The sequence below is a fragment of the Manacus candei genome, unplaced genomic scaffold (assembly GCF_025592945.1).
Source record: "Manacus candei isolate 608988 ecotype Guabito, Panama unplaced genomic scaffold, ASM2559294v1 h1tg000011l, whole genome shotgun sequence".
Taxonomy (NCBI): Eukaryota; Metazoa; Chordata; class Aves; order Passeriformes; family Pipridae; genus Manacus; species Manacus candei.
In genome coordinates, this window is record NW_026138059.1 from 16782320 (window position 1) to 16803146 (window position 20827).

The 20827-nt window shown below is 35.0% G+C and overlaps 1 protein-coding gene across 1 annotated transcript in view; it reads right to left on the minus strand.

Moving 5' to 3' along the window:
- The window catches only part of EYS (eyes shut homolog), a 671723-nt gene that overhangs the window by 267049 nt on the left and 383847 nt on the right, over positions 1 to 20827 (minus strand). Inside the window, exons 23-24 of the mRNA XM_051778236.1 lie at positions 5874 to 6061; positions 4102 to 4193 (exon numbers count right to left, since the gene is read on the minus strand). Of these exons, the coding sequence (XP_051634196.1) occupies positions 4102 to 4193; positions 5874 to 6061 (280 nt within the window). The remainder of the gene's footprint in view (positions 1 to 4101; positions 4194 to 5873; positions 6062 to 20827) is intronic.

Sequence of the window (20827 nt, forward strand, 5' to 3'; positions counted from 1 at the left end):
GATTAAAAGTAAAATTTATTTTTTTTATTTAATTAAGGAAACTATTTTTATTAGTATTGAGATAATTGCTGCTGAAATGTAGAAGAGTGGATGAAGAAAAGGCAAATTTCTAATATTGCTGCTGCAGTTTGGGTAGTTTCTGCGATACATGTTATTTTATGAACTGGGTTTTGTGACAAAGATTGAAGAAGATAAATCTTAAAGCAGTTAATAAGGGCAGTTAAGGGTTGGAATGAGAAGATTGTGGCAGAACATCCCCCTCATTGCCAGTCAAATAACTGTATGTTCAGTACAAAATCAAACACATAACTTTACAGTGTGAGAGTCTAAAATTTCCTACCCTTCATAATATCCTGCACAAATCTAAATCCTCTGGGATATTGCCCATATCCATTTTTCACTGCATTTTTCACTTACCTGGTAACATTTTAAAGAAAATCAAAATGGTAGTCAGACATATGAGTGAAACAGCTACAATGACTTTCATTAATAGACCTAGTACACAACTATATTAGTTTACATCTAAAATGGAACTCTCAGGCACTTCTCTGAGGCAAACCTTGGCAATGTGCTGGTTTTAGCAGCCAATGCCATAAATTAGATTAATCTGATGCAAAATGTTATATCCTATCCCAAATTATCCAAGATATCCCAGATTTTGATGCCAATCCAGTCTTTGTATTATATCCAAATTTAATAAAGTGTTTAAATTTTTGTAGTCAAAATATTCCATCATAATGACTTTTAGCATGACTATTCTGGTGAACTACGAGAACTGCAAAAAGCAGTCTGACAGTAATATGCATGTTTATTTACAAACATTAGAAAGTGTGACATTTCTTTAATTCACACCCGTAATTATTTCTTTTGGATAAAGGAAGCAATAAAATGTTCCCCTGTAAGCAGAAAAGGAAGATACTATCACTGTCTAATTTTCACTGTATTTCAACTTGTATTACACAACTCTCACTACGTTTAAGTCTACTTGTTTCATTTAGTACGAAATTGTAGAGGTAGTATATTCTTTGAAGATAGCTTATCTTCAGTAGCTGAAATGCATTTCTTTTAGTGAATTGGAAAGACAAAAATTTTTCCATCATAGGACTACATCAAAAGAGCTCCAAACATTTAAGATTACATTAAGTAGTAGGAATTAGCATTTTCTTTCAAAAAAATTGCAAAATATTTTTTATTAATATTATCCATGGTGTCTGTTCATAATACCTAACATATGCACAACAAAGAAAATTCCACACTCTGCACATCCACTGTTAGAATATGCAGTATCTCCTACATTTTCATCTTGCCTTCGCCAACTTCCCAGATACCGTCGTTCAAAACGTACTTATCTCACTGAAAACCAGTTCCTAAAGGAGTAAATGTTTCAAAGCTCTAAAAAGTTGCTGAATAAGTTACAGTAATTTCCCATCAAAGTTATTTAAAGTCTTACTATGCTGTATTACTTTGCGGTTAATTAAATTAAATGCTAACTTTATACAAGTAATACATATTTTGAGAATGACTCTATCAAAGCCAATTGTCAACGATGTATATGTAACTGTCAATAAAGAAAAAAAATGTAACATTTTTATATATACAACATATATATCTTTTTAATTAACTGAAGCACATGTGAAAATGCTGGAGATGACAGTAAGATGCAATTCCAAATCTTTCTGACATCTGTGTCACTAAGGTTTTAAATGTTGGAATCATAGAATCACAGAATTGTTTAGGTTGGAAAAGATCTTTTAGACCATCAAGTCTGACTACTGAACCAGCACTGCCAAGTCCAATACTAAACCATGTCCCTAACTGTCATGTCTACATGACTTTTAAATCTCTCCAGGAATGGTGACTCAACCACTTCCCTGGGCAGCCTGTTCTAATGCTTTACAACTCTTCCTGTGAATATTTTCTTTTCCTAATATCCAACCTAAACCTTCCCTGGTGCAACTCGAGGCTGTTTCCTCTTGTCCTACCGCTTGTTAGCTGGGGGAAGAGACTGACCTTCACCTCACTACAGTCTCCTTTCAGGAAGATGTAGAGAGCCATAAGGTCTTCTCTCAGCATCATTTTCTCCTGGCTAAAGAGCTCCAGCTCCCTTAGCTATTTCACATAAGACTCATACAATTAGCCTTGGCCCATCAATCCACTCTGTTCAGATCCCCCTGCAGAGTCCTCCTACCCTTGAGCTGATAAACACTCTCTCCCAACTTGGTGTCATCTGCAGAATGTCATCTTAAAACAATGTCCAAAACCGCTTCCAGTCTTCTAAAGTGAATAGAATTATTAACTATTAATTGCTCAGTAATTAACCTGAATCACAAAAATGGTATGCATTCCTTCTTTTTCAGTAGCAAAAATCAGTGTGGGCCATTGCCTGAGCTGTCCTGAAAGAGTGTATTTTCTCTGCAAAGGAAAGAAGATAGCTCTTTCTTCCTTTCCTTTTTAGGCTCAAAAGGAAAGGTAAAAAAAAGAAATTAGTTTGTTTTTCTTTCCAGCTAACCTGATTTACAGGTTCAACTTATTTTCTACTCAATGGAGTGGGGAGAAAATGCATAAAATAAGTGTACTCGCACCATGGAAATTATTGGATCTCTGAGGGATGACCATGACATGACAGTTCTAATGCTCCAGCACCAGAGGAAAGGCTGATTTTTTTAAGTTCTCCCACATTGCTGAGGGTTCAGGTATTCATACTTTTGTTTTCTTCAGGATCTTAAATCTTTCTTAAAATGAACAAAAAAAGAATAACAACTGAATTCTAAGGGATTTAAACTAGTTAACTAACTAGAAATTTTATGTCTCCAGTCCTTATCCACTTTCTTTTCCACTTTGGCATTCTCCCTTAGTTTTCTTTAATGGACTTGCAGAGTACTTGAGTATTTAGCCGCTATTCATACAGAAGCTGCTTAATGCCTTATGATATTTATATCTCCTGTCTAAAAATAATTTTTAAATCTGTCTTCTCTATTTTGACATGGAAAGGGAGTTATAACCAGGACTGCACATGTTATTAGATTTTAGAGAATACTGCTTTTATCAGTGTCATAGAGATAGTTGTGTTCTATTTCTTTCTGGTAAGAGAGAACCTTGCACTTGCTTTTAGCTTCCATTAGCATGGCTTGGTTTATGGTATTCCCTTTCTGGGTGACAAGCACAAGTGCAGTGAATTACTGGCTTTTGTTCCTTACATTAATTTGTGATGTTACTGCGTGGTCTGAAGCTTAAGTGTGGTTTCCATGCTGGAAAAAAATTATGAGACGATAGCTGAAATGCAGCAACAAATTGTGTTGTCAGTCTCACTGACTACTCACCGCCATACCTGAGGCATCAAGGTACAATATAATGATACACTCACCACTAGTTTCCCATTGTTGCCCTGCAAAAGTTTTTCATTTAACTACGTTTGGACAGATACAGCTATAAATGGTTTATTCCAGTAAAAGGCTTTTGTTCCTCCTGTACTCCTCCACAAACTTTTAAAGAAGTAATTTAGTCCTGAGAGATGAGCAGACAGCTAGATTTCTTCTTGCTGGACAAGAGGACTTGGACCTATTTCAAGCTGCCTAATAGGAACTAGGCACCTGAAGAGCTCACTGGGTGCCTAACTTTCCTATAAATTGAAACTAAGAATTTCTCTTCCAAGGCTGTAGATTCTTTCAGCACAGATATATGGTCATTAGACACATCTATGTACAAAGAACCTACTACCTATCTCATTTTCTTTTCATTTTATTCTTCTTCAGTTGCAAGTATTCTTCCTTTCACAGGAATAATAAATCCTATTATGAGTTGCAAGTCAGTGACAGCAATGGAAGTCATGGACATACTGCACAGCATCTTCCCTGACTGAATGTTTATGTTTGCTATGGTAGATGATTTCAATGAGAGTAAATTTATTTCCTCTAAGCACATCAGGGATGTGATGAGCACTGTCCAACTGTGCTGTAGTTTTAAAATTCTTTCCAAGACTGTTGTCATCCACACTGCCATAACATGATTTTATTGCACGTGTTCAGGTATCATTCATAGTTAATGAGATTTAATCTATATGATCTTTGAAACAATTATGAATATAGACAACAGTAAACTTACCTAATTTGCACATTATACTGGTGTCCATCATCCACTCTAGCAGTGGTAGTGATGTTTTTGACTTCTGCTGCCTCATCACATAGAAACTGGTACTGCAGAGTGGGAAAAAGTTTTAATTACATTATTTCCAATAATTAAACAATTGCAGGCTTAGAAACTTGAGTTTTAAAATAGCAGATGGTTTCATAAAAACCTGAAGGACGTCATGCGTATCAAGGAAAACTAATGTTTCATTAAAAGTTCTGGATCAGGAAGTCTTTTGTACCAGAAATATGCAAGTACACATACATGCTTCCTAGCCTGCATGAAAATGCTTTAATCTTTGTGTATTGTACGACCAGATATTGTGGTTCTGAATTGCAAAGAAATTGACCATCTGCAACCCATCTGAAATTAACATTGGCCACGGGTGAATTTTACTCACCGTTTTATGGCTTCCTCACGCTTCCAAACACGTAATGTAGCATGCAGGCTTGAGCACTTTGGAACACCATTTAATTTCCTATACTAATGTGAACAAGCACTTGATTTCATGGTTTGCCTACTTGTAATTGTAACTTGATTGTGAGCTTAGAACTATTTGTTCATTGGACTTTAAATATACATTTAATTGGCCAGCTTTGTGAATGATTAAGTGAATTCAATTAGTTTTAACATGACACACTGGGATCTCTGAATAGATTTGTGTCAATTAAAGTACTTTCATATTTTATGGTGCTTATGATATGTTAGAAAAATATTTTTCTTCATCATTACATTACCATGAATACAAGTAAGATGGACTTAAATCTGTCAGCATTTTCTAAACTTTTGATAACTTCCTGTCAATGACTAATCTCATTTGTTTTGGATAAATATAGTCACAATATAACAAAAGACAGTAAATCACAATATAAAGAAATAAAGAAAAATGTTATTTTCTTCTTTTTCTGTTTATCTTCACTTTATATATCTATTTAGTATGGTCATGCTTTTTAAACATAAGGCAAATATAATTCAAATATGCTCTTTCTAACAGTCATTTCACGGTTCTTACAGAAGAAGGATATATTTACGGGTCAACTTTTGGACATTTTTAGCAGGAAAAAATGTGAGAAAAGTAATTTTTCTTTTAATATCTTTTTATAACCTCTTTAGTATCTGCCTATCTCTTCATAAAGCTCAAGTTTTAGCTCTTCCTCAGAAAAGAAGGAATTCTTTGCCAAAGACAAAGATATACTATGGTCACATTTTATTCCTTAAAGTTTATAAACAAATGTATTCCTAGTTAGTCTGTTCCTGAAAGCCATGGACATATTATATGGAACTGTGGTTTAAGTAATAAATGAAGTTAAAGGTTTCTACTCAGAGACACAGAATAAATTTTCCTATGACACTTCACTCCCTTATGATAATTTTAATGAAGCTGTACATGAGGTTCAGTAAGTTTAAGCTTCATATATTAAATACAATAACTTAATTATCACTTTGAAAGACAAAACCTACATTCTTTATTGTTGTGTTTTAATATGTACTTTTTGTATGAGATTCCAAATATAATCAATATAAGATTTTCCTTAAGTCCCACCTCTTATGGGACATATCAGTTGTATTAGCCATGAATTGGCCACAACAGACAGCGTTTGATAACTATTTTCCTTAAAATACTAAAGAATGTCAAGATTCTCTGTAGATTTATTTAGTATCTTCTACAGTAAGAAAAAAATATTAAAATTTTTACAAATCCTTACTTTCATTTACTTCTCTTTCAGTGGGATACTTAGAGGCCTTACCTGTAAGGTACCATTATTGATGAAAAGTCGAATTAAAAAATGTATTGTTTCTGGGCTCTGTTCAATATTTAGGAGGAGTCCATGAGGATTACAGGTCTTAAACTGCAGATGGATGAAGTTTTGTGTGTTCAAATGTAAGCCTTGAAATTCCAGGTAAGAATTGCCATAATAGCGAGCATAACTAAAATCTGTAAATAGAATTTTTGAGAGATATAAGGTTTTAAACACATTTTTCTTCTTCACACAGTTTTCTTATTCTGCTAATGGAAGCAAAGATAAAAGGTATTTTTTTACTCTGTCAAAGAGACAGACACGAATCTGAAAATTGATGTTAGTTTTCTTCTGTCAAAGAAAATACAAAATGTTTATAAAACTATACATAAAGGTTTGGTCAAATTATATTAAGCAGACAGCTAGGATCAATACATGAAAAAAGAATAGGCTATGAAGATAATAGCACTTGGTACATATCTGGTAGCTTTGGCTCAACATAAGTCAAGAACAGTTTTTTTTCAAAGTTAGGTGTTTTAATTAAAGTTAAATCCAGGAATGAATGGGTTAGAAATCTTTACAGAAACCACATGCTATGGAAAGGGAGCAAGATATTCTACAATCTTACTATGAAAGTGACATCTCAAATACGTCAACTATTTTGTTCTAAGACAAACAATGTGGGGCTAGGGTGAAAGCTGGAAATATCCATTGTGACTACATCTAGCTTGTCTGTTTGATTTATCTAGATATCTCTTACCCTTCAGCACCCTGTGCTATACCTTGCAAGGGCACATGCAGCTCTTATTTAAATGGAAAAGGTATGTGGAATCATGGCTTCAAGCCCATCAGAGATAACAGAGAGCTACACCTAAAAGGGCCTCCTTTATTTTTTATGTTCTCTCTCTTCCCCCCTCTTTCCTCTTCTCCTTTTCTTTCTTTTCCTTTCCCTTTCCTATCCTCTTCTTTTTCTTCTCTCCTTCCTTCTTTTCTTTCTTGCTTCCTCTCATTCCCTTCCTTCCCTCCCTCCCTCCCTCCCTTTCTTTTTTCTTTCTATTTCTTTTTTCTCCTTTTCTTTTAGTTTCAATTTGTTTTGTTATATTTTTTTTATTTTTCTTTGTTTCCCGTTCTCTTTCTCTCTCTCTCTCTCTCTCTCTCTCTTCTATTTTCTCTTACCCTTCCTTCCTTTGTTTTTTTCTTCCCTTCCCTCTCTTTCTCTTTCCGTCCTTTCTTCTCTCTTTCACGGTGTTGTCTTTTTACAAAGGAAGAGTATTCAACAGGAACAATGGGTACCCATTCATATGGAAATGAAGTCTTGCATTTAGTTTTTTTACTTCTCAAGTACTCAAATTGAGCCTCACATCACCACCATTATGTGCTTTTAAGGACTTAAATATGTGGGTCCCCTCCCATCCGTGTGACAAAAGGAGTTAAATATTTTTATTTTTTGCAGGAGTAGGTTTATGCTTTAGTCTCATTTGAATCACACAACATACAATTATTTGTTTGATCAACTTTATGAAACAAATAAAAATTTAAAGAAATACTAAAAATTCACCCATCATGTGAAAAACATCAGTACAACAATATGAACTTAGATACAATATACGAAATATAATAACTGAATAATTCTATTTCAATTTGTTCAAATGTCATAGAATCATCTGTAGAGGGATTTTGAGTATCTTTGAAGGTCACAGATCTGTTTCTATTTTACAAAACAGACAAAATTTTAATCTATTGTGACACCAACTCCAATAGCAAATACGTCATTATATGTGCTAAAATTCTCAATGTCAATGATACTTGGATAAAAATAAAAACTATTGATGTTGAACTCCTATATATCACTGTAAGAATATGCTGAATTTTATCCTTTCATGACTTTTCAGAAACCTATTTACAAAGTCAAAGTCACTGTGGTCAAACCCCAAACAAAGCCCTTAAGAAATTCTCAGTACTATAAAAAATCTGTATTATACACACACATAGAACTTTCAGTAAAATAGACCAAAAATTTCAAGCAATACTAATCAATGACCAGTGCTGTAAAAAAAACCCACCCTAAACACAAAAACAACAACAAAAAAACCCTCATAATTTTAAATGTATTTAATATTTAAAAAGTCTCTTTTGTCTTAAATTTTACAGACAGGACAATTTCTCCAAGGAAAGATTTTAGAGAATTATCTCCAATCCCTAACTGTTGTTTGGTTTCCTTCCTGAGCTAGCCACTTGAGCTCTAAATCTTTCATTCCTTTTGCCCTGAACTGCTCCTGCACATGGTTTTGCTTCTTCCAAGGAACCTCTCAGTTATCCCCACACTCTTTAGATACTGATATCTAACCTCGTATATATATAGATCAGAGATATACTGATATCTCTTTTTCATGACTCCAGTTAGGAGATCAGCTTGGCTGAAAGACAACAAAGTTGCACAGAATATCTCTTTCCTGTAGTCCTAACTCCTTCTGTCACCTTCTCAATTTTTTGTGAGTTGTTTTTATTGTTTTGTGGTTTTTTCTGCACTGTCCAGCATATAATGAAGTCGACATGTGAGAAAAGGTCAAAACTACATTAGCTCCTCAGTGCTTTGCTAACAAAAGGCATCTGAGCCCCTAGATCTCATAAAAGAGTCAAATCTGTAATTGTGAGAAGAATAAAAAGGTGGGTAAGGGAAAAAAGCAGTTTATTCATGATTCCTGAAACTATAACCTAAATCTGAGGACAGACTGGATTATCTACTAAATTTCAAGGAAGACCAAACAAGCACAAGCTAGTGGCATCCACATTTATCTTTCTATGTATAATTGCAGCAAGCACTGCAGATAAAAAATGGACTTTATTCTAAATGACACCCATTTCTATTTATCTTTGTATGTCCACAAGTGATGATGCCTTGCAAGCCAATACAATCCACTATTATATGTATTTGAGGCTAGTTTGGCTTCTTTTGGGAAATATGTTTGTGCTCCTAAACAGAGAACTTCACAAAAGAATTATCTGCAGTAAAATTGCTACAATTGCTCTATGTCCATAAACATGGAAAGAGTTAATGAGAGAAAGCACTGAAGAATATTTAGCAGGCTCCAGGTTTCTGTGAAATCCATAAAAACATAGTACTCCAATCAGAAATAGGCTACATACCTTCCCACAATAGCTATTAACATAAACCACTGGTGTGGTTTTACCTATTAAGATTCTCACGTTGTTCGTAACAGTACACAATCTCTTCTTATAGAATATAAGCTTTGCTTATAATCCTTCTACTACACTTAAATGCAACTTTTTCACTTGACCTCTAGAGTTGGCTTCCTAGATTAATTTTGTCCTAACGGAGACTGCTCATCACCCAAGCCTTTAGAACAAAAAAGGAAAAATTGAAGCTGTATTTTATCTTTCACTATGAATGTCTAACATTTGCTTTCCTAAGAAACAGGTAAGCCCTTTGGCCTATAAAATCCTTTCAGCTGTACCTTGTTCCCCTGTGTACACAACAGCTCTCCACGATTTTCTGTTTACGAGAATTCATGTTAATGTCAGAAGTTAAAAGGTTTGAGTTCCAGTTGTAATGATAAGAGGATACACAGGCAGATCTGCAACCCAGTTCAATGTCAAGGTTCATTAACTCTTGCCACTACCTACTGGGTTTCTCCATTCCAATGAATTTCAGCTGCACCAGCTTCAGAATGGAGAGCTGCAAATTTAAAACTTTTTGAAAGCCACACAATTTTAAGTCTTGATTTTTAAAGGCAGGTAGGGATAATAAAAACTTTTAATATGTCCATGAGCATGTGCTCCTGGTGATGGAGCTTTTGTCTCCATATATTTCGATGTCTAATGAACACCTTGCTATTTGCACAGACTCAGGCACAAAGGGGATTATGATGATGCTTTTCTTCTGTATTCTACTATTCTCTTTTGTTATGCAGTACCCTGGAACAAATTACTCTGGTTTAAGCTATCAGTCTTCCCTTTTTCATGGACACATCCATCACATCCTTTACTATTCTTTTAATTAGAATTATCTTACAAAATTCAAAGAGAGAGCATTGCTACTTGTGGGAAGAACTCTGTCATGAAAAATCTGAACAATTAATTTGCTATTTGAAATTCTTATTTATTTTTATGAAGAAGGGACACATCTCTTAACAGTATAAAACCATGGTAATAAAAAAGTTGTTTAAAACTGGGGAATGCCAAGTGAAAAAAAAGTTTCAGAAAAGCAAAACAAAGAAGTCAGAGCAAGGACTATTTCACAGGTTTGGCTGCAGACCTCTCCAGCCCAACAGCTGACTTCCAATGGCTGTCTTTGGCTCAGGGTTACACAAACAGCATGCAAGTAACAATGCTTCCCCTGGGACAGCCTGTTAATTTCCCCCCTAAAAAGTGCCATGGCTTCCTCAGCGAGGGTGTGTTCATGTTTCATCAGACCTGCTACCAGCTTCCATGGGCCTGGCTGTCAGGCAAGGCCCCTCCAATGGCCACACCAATGGTCGTGCCATCGGCTGCCCTGCACACTGTGGTCCCCTCTTACCCCTTGCTGAGAAGGCTGGAGGCTTGTGATCTCTGGCAGCAGGAGGACAATTTGTGATTGACCAACAGACCTGCAGCTGCCCAGGGCATTGCTGAAAGCAAACAAGATTGTTCAGGAGACCCCTCAGAGCCAGATCAGCCCAGAGCTGGTATCTGCAGAAGGGGGCAAAGATGAGTGCGACCATTACTGAAGACTCTCTTCTGTGAGGTGTAGAGGCACCAATAAGACAGTCCAACTTGATGTCCTCAGAGGCTTGTCTGGTCAGTTGGCTGTCTGGCAGGGTCAGGATCTGGGATTCTACACAGGGACCAGCAAGGTTTGCACAGCTCACACATGGTTAACCCTTGTTACTCTTTCATATGGGCACCAACAATGATGCCAGGGTAACCCAGTGCATCAGGAGTGACTGCAGAGCTCTAGATGTGAGGGAGAAAGGCATGGGGGCCCTCAGTCCTGCCATCAAGGAGAAAAGTCTTAAAGGAGGTAGAGCCTACGGTCAGGCTCTTTGTAGACAGGAATAACAGAAGGATAAATTGAAGTCCTAAATTGAAACAGATATCTTGCCACAGTGGAAACATGTTTGCTGTCCTAACTACAAAGAATTAATGTCTCCTTGTTTTTTTTTAATGTTACAGAATATCAAAGCAGGGTTAATAGATAATATTAGTAATATGATGTCTTTTTTTTTTTGTTACCACTTCTAGAAACTTCTGTTTCTTGTGGCCTATGCATGTAACAGTGGTTTCTTGTTTTCTTTTTACTCTCAATATGCTGAAAGTACCTCAGCTTTCATTTTTCTTATATTTCTGGGGGGTTTCTTTTGAGATGCCATATATAATGAGTCATGTCAATCACTCTCATTTGCATTCTAAAATAAGGTCAATCTTTCCAGTAAGTTGTGAAAAACAGCCACATAAAAATAATCCATAAGTTTTATTTTTAACTCCCTTAAATACAATAACGTACTTCATATTTACAATCAGCATTTAAAAGGTTCCACTTTATTTTCAAATATGTCTCATTTACTTCTATACATTTTATTTAATCCTTTGAGCTGAAATACCTTAAAGGCAGAGTAGAACAATGATCTCCAACCATCATTTCTATTTCCAGTTGCAATGCTATTTCACTGTGCTACGCCTCACTGTTGGTTCCACATAACATATCCACAGTTACAGTGAACCCATGTTTAATGCTGTCACACAAGTCTGTGCTGCATGAGTAGCAGGGAATTATAGTTGTTTTTTTCTCTAAAAGTTGAAATATTCTCTAATGTGGCGTGTTAGACAGCAATAAAATATGGTTAACATCCAGAACTGTTGCCAGTGCAGCCCACAAGTAGCTTTCAAGCAAAGAAAAACAACAGTTACAAACAAATGTTTTTTACCATTTCTTTTTCATGCTTTCACAGAGCCATAGATTTGAGTAGACCACAAAACTCTTCTAAAGGAAAACTGTGACTGTTTTAGAGCTTCTGTAATTCACAATTCTTCACTTCTAGCCTAAATATACACATACACACATTCACAAACACATAGATAGAATTCAACTGCCTTAAAGGTATGGAACATCAGATCTTAAATCCCAGGAAGGTTCTTTTATTTTTCTGCAGTTATTTTACATCTTTCTTTTCCTCATGCGTGCATCAGTTATGTCTGTCGATCCAAGTTTTGCTTCTTAACTCCTTCATGTCCAACAGTCATTCTGCAATGCTGTTGGTAATGAGATCTGCACTTACCTTCCCTACTCACACTATAAAGGGGACAGTTTGCTACATTTTCTATTAATTTTCACTTCTCCCCTCATTCTGCTCAAGAGTTACAGTTGGAAACAACAAAAAACTATAAATATAAAATTTTCTTTTTAATATTTTTCAATTTTTTTAAAAATTAAAATACTGACTGCAGAGAACTTAAAATCTGGTAAGTCTTGACCCCTTCTTGAACTCAGGGAAAACAGGGGCAGAGTCTTCTAACAATAAACCATTTAAACTATAGAAGGCACTTGAAATGTAATTAGTGCAGGAAATTGTTTTATTATTGTCAATAAAGTCTTATTAGTTTCTAAAGCAGGATTCTGGTTCATGCTCAAGTGTAGATTTTAAATTCAAATCCAATACTTGATTATGTCCATTAATTGCAATAATAGCTTAGTGAGATTAACTGATACTTGTGTGACTGTCTGCCATGTGGGCTAGCTCATCAACATACAGATAATGGAGAGAGGTGTTAAGTTTATTGCAATCAGCAGGTGAATAGAAGAGATTCTCTCACTGAAGACATTAAAATATATATATATATGTAAAAATCAGGAAAAACATCATCAGTGTGCAGTTCTGCTTCACCTAAAGACTGTTATTTTTTTTCTTTTTAAATATGCTACAAGGGACACAGAGAGAATCAAGTATTATTACAGCAGAAATCAGGAGCAGCTCTCACCTTGGGAATAGTTTGACTTGCTCTCAGCAGAACGTCACAAGCCTTGCTAAAATCTTTTCCTCCTGCTGCACTTTTTACAAAGTGCTGGCAGCTGGCACACAACCAGCACCGAGCCCAGAGCCACTGCTTATGTGTTGATAAACCCCATAGAAAGAAAGCATTAGATCCAGCACTGGGAGAGAAGTAGTCGTATCCATGAGAAACCAAGTTTTTGCCCTTTATTCATAAACCAACTTCCTATTTTCACTCTCCTACAACTAGACCTTGAACAAACAGAACTGTACTAATTTTAACATATTATCAACTTTTTTAAAGATTATAACCAATATCAATGGTCAAAGCGTGACATGCACATAACATAACTTTAAAATGTCCTTTATGGTACTATAGGCTACTCCAAAGGGCAGTTATCTCCCAATTATTCAGAATAAAAAATATAGATGTGAATATCATGATAATCAAGATCCTGCAGCATATTGCAAGAATTGCACAGTGAGAGTACAAGTTTTTAAGTCTATAATACAAGAAAAAATACATCAGTAATCATCCTTTACTCTCAATACCAAATCAGTAACTTAAGCAAGACTATTTTCTGACGGGAAAACAAATAAAAAAACCCATCGTGGAATCCTGAACAAGACAATATTTCTATCTGGTCAAATCCACTGGTAGAAGGGATAGATTTTTTGAATTTTTTTTCATAGTGTTTTGTCTTTCTATTGGAGTAAAAAAAAACCCAAAAAACCAAACAATTAGGAAAAGTGCATGGACTATCCAACTATGGAATTTGCTTGAAAATGACACTTACAATAATATTGTGTATTCTATGCATTTATAGTTGAGGATTCATACATGGTACCTAGCATAGCAGAAGGAGAATGGAACACTCCGTGAATAATTTCTTCTTGTTCCAGACCCAAATCTTTACAGATCCAACATTTCTATTTAGTAATTCAGCTTGAATTTGCTTAACATTATGCAGCTATGGGAGAAGTGAAATTCAGGTGATTTACTGAGAAGTATTTTTAGGAATGGGCTTTTTCCTGTTGAAGGTTACTAGCAAAATTCTTGTGGAGGCCTGAGATGAAAGTCATGCTTATCATGAAAACTACCTCTACCAGTCACTGATTAAATACTGTGTCAAGATGGCATTGTAAGGTTTGCATAGTAGCTATGCTTGTTCTTCATAATTTATAGTAATGACTTTTACCTATTAGCGGTGCACACCTAAATAAATTGACAGTAAAATTTTATCTGTTCTGTATTTATAACTATGTTGTATTTACCACAGTTGTGACTTTGCATAAGGGCATATTTGCCCAACGGCTTGCAGTTAAATTGGTCAAATGTGTGTTTCTATCTTCATTATGACTTGTTTTTGTCACAGCTATGTATGACATCTCTCAGGGTGGTGGCAAAACTGTTATTGGGCAGGCACATCAGCTGCATAATCTGTCTTTATCTTGGATACATGGAACCTGAAAACGGTCCCAGCTGAAGCCGCACCTTCAGACATGGACAGCATTCACTGTAGTATCTTATAAAGCTGTCTTTTGCAAATAGGAGTGACACTAATGACCCTAACAGTAAAGTCATGGTGCTCTGAAATAATGTTTCATTCACTCCTTCTGGTGAAATTGTGACTCTTTCAACCAACATCTTACATATAGTACTGTGTTCAGTCTGTCTGTATCTCTCTGCTTTCCTTTCCCCCAGAGAGACAGTGCAAATATGCAGTTGTCTTATGAAAGAAATACTAAAGTACTCAGTTCGGAGTGTGGAGACTGTTATTTCTGCTTCCGTCATCTTACATCATGTATTAGAAGCCTGCAGGTTGTCTTGTGGACTGGTATGCAACTTCTTTTTACTTAGGAGCTGTAATGAAGACCTGCATGCACAAAAAGCATCAACAAAAAAACCCTCAGTGAATGTTAAAAACATGCATCATTCACAGTACTATCTACTTCAATGATGTTCAATGCAGGAGGCAGAAGGTAGATGCATATGACATGTCACTTTCTGTTTCACTTTTTGAATCACAGTGGTCTACGATCTGCTCATTTGAACAAGCCCTATGGAAACAAATGCTACCATGAATATTAAAGAATACAAATAAGGAATGAATCATTAGTAACAGATCACGCACTATAACACATAAAACTCAGTGAGTGTTTTGAGGATCACACAAAAGAAACTCCAATTAAAAACAAGATCAGAAAATTTAGTGGGCATCATTTATGACACATAACCCAATAGAGAAAAACAAAATTCGAAACCTAAAATGGATGATTTATAAATTATAGATATATTATAATATGTACTACCAGCTGCTTCCCCTCCTGTTTCGTATGTGATCCAGTCCCTCGCAACATAAAAATGGAAAATTCTTATTTTGTATCCTTTTAATGTGGGAACTGGTAGTTCACAGGATGGGAAAGATTCAGAATGATGGTGTTGCTTAGGTAATTAATTTCAAAATATGCATTTGAAGTAATTTCTATGCTGAAAAAATTAAGTTTACATTTGGAATCCAATGTAAGCACTGTAGAATAACTTCCCCTGTGCAGAAGAACCCACTGTGATAAAAGAAACTTTCACAAAAATTTTTTATAGCACAGATTTTGCATGATGCGTAAAGAGAAGATTAAAGTGTGCAGACACAGAACATCTTCCCAAATAACTATGTGTATGGAATTTGTTGGTGGTAATGTAAAATCAGAAGCTTCTTGTTGCTTCAGAGCAAATACTTGTGTTTGTATAGTGCCTGACTGTAGTGTCAATGGGTAAAGATGCCTGTTATCAAGATGTCACAAATGATTAAGGTGTCAATAACAAGATTTTTGCTTCTGAAGAAGTCATGCAAAATACATAATATTTATCCATGTTATGAAGGCATGTATTCATATATGAAATTTTCCAGTAGATCTCGGAAATGAAGATGACAAAATCAAAAGCTGGAAACACTGATCAAATTTAGAACACATGCAAAGAAAGACATGTATGGAGTAAAGAAGATGGTGGTAGTAGGTTACACGCCCCCCTCTTCCTCCTAGATGTATGCTAGTTGAGAAACTAGGAATATAATGAGATTCAGATAAGCAAGAAACAGTGAAGAAAAGATGGCAAAGGATCCTAGGTGAAAGAGAGCAGAAGGGAAAAACCAGGGATGAATAGTAATGGAATCACAGTCACTAAGCTGAGTAGAATGTAAGTGTTAAGAGTTCCAGACTAAAGAGGAACATGGATGACATTTCTGAAACTGTGAAAACTAAAAGGTAGGATTGTGTGTGATCAGAACTCAGGTGGAAGAATATTCGAAGTGTTTATACTATTTGACTATCTGCAACAGCAAAAGAACTAATTTAGTATGTAGAAGTCTTTGCCAGTTTTATCCTTATGCTTGCACTGGAGTAAGATGAGGCAAGTAGGGGAGCACTTGGATTTCATATCACACACACAAAACAGCAATACCTCTTCTTGCATTTATGGCATGATGTTGGCTCTTCTGCAATGAAGAGGAAACCAAAGTAATCTTTAGGAATTCTAATACATAAATGAGAGACTCAGTATTTAAAACTATGTTGGCAAAGGGATCTGAACTTCTCCAAATAATCTGCCCAGTACTATTGTTCAGATAGATGTCTTCAGATAACTTATTCGGATTTAATTCAGAAAGTGATAGCCAGAACAGAAATTGCCATACTAAAATTTATAGTTAATTCTGCTTGGGCTGTAATTACTTACCTTTAAGGGCAACAACTACATCTTAGAATCAAGACAGAATTAAGAAGATGATTTAAAACACTATCTACTCTTGATACAGTTTATCTCTAAGGTAAAAATGAAAAGAAACCTCAATCCCTTTTTTGCAGTGAATATGATTAGTTTTAGGCCTGTAATAGGAGAAAAACCAAACCTTTCACAGAATCACAGAATGGATAAAGTTGAAAGGACCTCATTGTGTTGTTTCATTCTCCCTGTTCAAGCAGGGTAATCCTAGAGCATGTGGCACAGGACTGTATGCAGAAGGTTCTTGAATATCTTCAGTGAGGGAGACTCCACAACCTCCCTGGGCAATCTGTCACAGTACTCAGTCACCTGCACAGTAAAGTTGTTCTTCCTTGAATTCAGGTGGAACTTCCTGTTTATCAGTGTCTGCCTATTTCTTCCTGTCCGAGTGCTTGGCACTACCAAGAAGAGCCTGTATCCACCCTCTCGGCAGCCTCCCTTCAGATGCTGATTTACACTGATGAGGTCTCCTCTCAGTTATCTGTTCTCAAGGCTGAACAGATTCAACTTTCCCAGCCTGTCCTCATAAGAGACATGCTCCATCCCCTTAATCATCTTTATAGTCTCTGTTTTGCTACGTATTTCATCTGTTATCATAAGCAAAATGTCTTCATTATAGTGAGTGAACAGTCTATCTTCACATATTAGAAATCTACAGTCATAGATACTTTTGTGATGTGCACCATTAATCAATTTCTCCACTAAGTTTTTTTTATACATATTTAATTATAAAACACAAACTAACTTAAAATATGAAAAAACACCTGTTTCTCTGCTTAGATTTTGCACCCATTTTTGCCAGAGGTGCTGAAACACTGCTGATGTCCTTATTAATCGGAGTCATTCTCTTCCTCTGTTGTAGTATATGGGTCACAGAAATCACTGCACAACATCGTGAACTGTAACAGAAATCATGCCAGCTTTATATAGTTTTTAGCTATACAAAATATTGCTCTTCCTGTGTCATGGTTTTCCTCTGCTAAGGAGTTACTGTAGATAGAGACAATTCTCTGACAACTGCTATTTGACAATTCACTTACAAAGTAAATCAACTGAGCTTGTCCATAGCTTTAACAAAGTAATCTATTTCTTTATTAGTTTTTCAACAATTTTCTTATGGATATGAAAGTTTATTCCACTCAAAAATATTGCTACAGCAACAGAACAATCACTATTTCAAATTTATACTTAGCAACCTTTACATAATTTTCTGATGATGACTGTTTATGTTGCTGAAATTTTATTAAGTAGAATTAATATTAATTATATTAAGTAAGAGTAAATATACTGTATTTTCTATATCTTGTGCATAGCACTAAAATCAGTCTGTATCTTTATCCTCTAACAAATAAAAATCTTTGTAAACAGGGTGAACATAAAGTACCACCTAGTTTGCTTTTGATATCTCCAATCTACACAAAATATAAACAATTAAGACAGAAATATTTGAGGAAGGACTGAGGTACAAAATTACAATTTGTGTAGGAGTTGGAAATAGTCTAATTTTACAACCGGGCCTTTGCAGAATTCTTAGTTGTTGCTTTTCTGTTATTCAATTTTCTGCATAATCTGGTAATATGCCAAGTACTTCCATCTAAATGTACTTGTTAAATCTCTCAGAAATCTAAAATTCACTTCTGGTTAACCTGTTGTTTACCTGTCCTATATAAAATACAATTTAAGAAAAACAACACTGTCTCTAGTGCCTCCAAGTAAAGATTATTCAGGAAAATCAAACTACAAATACTGACTTATGCTTAAATACCACATAGCAACAGCCACTGAGAAATTTTTGGCAAACACTAGGTTCTATTTTGACCGAAACAGAAAGAAAAATATCTGCAAAAATAGATTATTATTTGGGAGTTAGAGTACACTATATTTCATTTCTTTTGAAAGTTATACAGGAACGGTCAGCAGATATAGATAAGGATGGAAAAAATCCCTTATTTACACCAAATAAAATCTGGAAAATAATATTAATTGTAATATCAATTGTAATATCAGGTACAACAACATTTTATTTACCCAACTGTGTTCAAAATTCCCTCCAAAATCCTAGTTTGAATTATTAGAAATGTTAGGTACATTAGATACAATCTATTTGAAACTAATTATTTCAGACATAAAAAATATAAAAAAACTAAGAATACTTGCCTCTTATTTATATGATAGATATTATTTTCACCAAAAATATTCATGTGAAAATAACTTGTTTAAAAAGAAGCACTATAGTATTTAAGATCTATTGTTTTCAATCCTTAATCTGTTAAAAGTAAAAAAAGTAGCTGCAGTGCATTTCATAACAACAGGATCATGTGCTCTGCACACTTTGGAGAGCAGCAGTTGTTAATAAAAACCAGAAAGACCCTGGAATGCAAAGGCAGGCTTTGTCCTAAAAATTGATATTATTTCAGCACACAGAAATTTAGAGTGCAATCTATTGTATGGTACTATACAATGCTTGTATTACCTAGGGTGGTCTTTTCAGTATTAGAGAAATATTGATTCTAAATGTTGATGTCATTCACTGTGTCTTCATTAACTGGTTTGCGAAGGTCCTTTATTTCTTTCACTTTACAGGATGGGAAATTTATAATCAATTTTGTTAACTTAAGTAAAATTTAAACCTAGCTAATAATGACTATGCTCAACATCCCCAAATGATATTCTTTATATCTAATATTATAAATAAATGTTGGAGAAATACTAAAAAAATCCTGAAAATAAAATCAAACATCTAGCTTGTGTCTTTTATAGCCCTCCACTGAATTATTGTTTTTCAGTTGAATACATTTAGATTATTGGATGCTACATAAACCAAACTATCAGAAATTCATCTTATGTCTTTCAAATGTTCAAATTCAAGCTTTTACATGAAGGCGAAATCTCAATGTTACCAATTGTTAGTATTAAAAATTACTTTCTCAAGAAGAAAGCTCCGTGGCTTACGTTTTCATCAGCTTCATTATGGAACTTCTCCTTCGACATAGTTTCAAGCTTTATCAACTTTCTAAGGACAGAATCAAAAATGGCCTGATGTTTAAAACTTCGTTGTTGTAAAGGTCTAATGGGAATCATACTCCTGTTGTACAGGAAATGAGTTAACACAGCACTAAACTAATCAGCACATTAAGGTCTGCAGCTTCAAGTTCTAAGGGTTTAAAATCAGCTCCCTTATTTAAAGTATAAAGCAGGCTTTTCCATCCATAAAAAGCACAGTGCTAAGCCTTCTGAAGGAATGCAAAGCATTTTCTTCTCCTGTAGGTACCAGGCATATTTAATAAACGACAACAATTCACACACACACATTACAAAGAACAGACAGATATTATAAAAGCCCTCTGCCTGAAGAAGTTTAATCTACAGCTGTCATTGTCCTTTGGAGTGTTATGGATCATATTCATGTCTTAATAATGCCATTCTCCAGAACTGAATGCAGAATCCTCTGGGACAGAGAAAAGGGGGGATATGTCCAAGATGTTTAGCTACAGCCTAGTGAACAAGGCTGTCACCTGGCTAGAAACCTCAGAGGACTTATGTACTGTAAAAGGATTTTGACTGTATGACTTTAACTGGACCACCAATACAGAGAAGAATAGAATTTAGGTCATCTCTTAGCTCCAAGAAATTCTATGTTGTAAAAAGAGTGCATAATTTTTGGATGGGTGCTGAGAAAACATTTGTAAGAATCAAGGAGAGGAAATACACTTGCAAATGAAGTCTGGAAATGACAATGTAAATATGGTGGTTTATATCAGTTGCATTATGCCCAAAAAAGAAAAATAAAAAAAATCACAGAGTTTTAATGGGTTAAAGCTCTTATTTAGTCTGGAAAAAATCTATAATCTGATATACTAGGCTCGAAATAATGAAAACCACTGTAAAAATAATTATCTAAAAATTCGAGGTTTGCTAAATAATGAATATTCTGCTTTTGTTTCTTTATATAATTCAGGGAATTACTGATTAAGGACCATCTTCACTAGAGTGATTGTGACCAAATCCCTATACTCTGTCTTTCTGCCCCTCAAAATGGGATCAAGAACTATGCAGGACCTGTGAAATTAAACATTTTCAAGCAATAATCCAAAATCTGGAAATGAAGCAGGAAACTATCTAATACTAGATAACAAAAAACAGGGAAGACAGTGGCTGGTACTCTAACCTCTCCTTATCTTCCAGGTATGTGAGTAAAG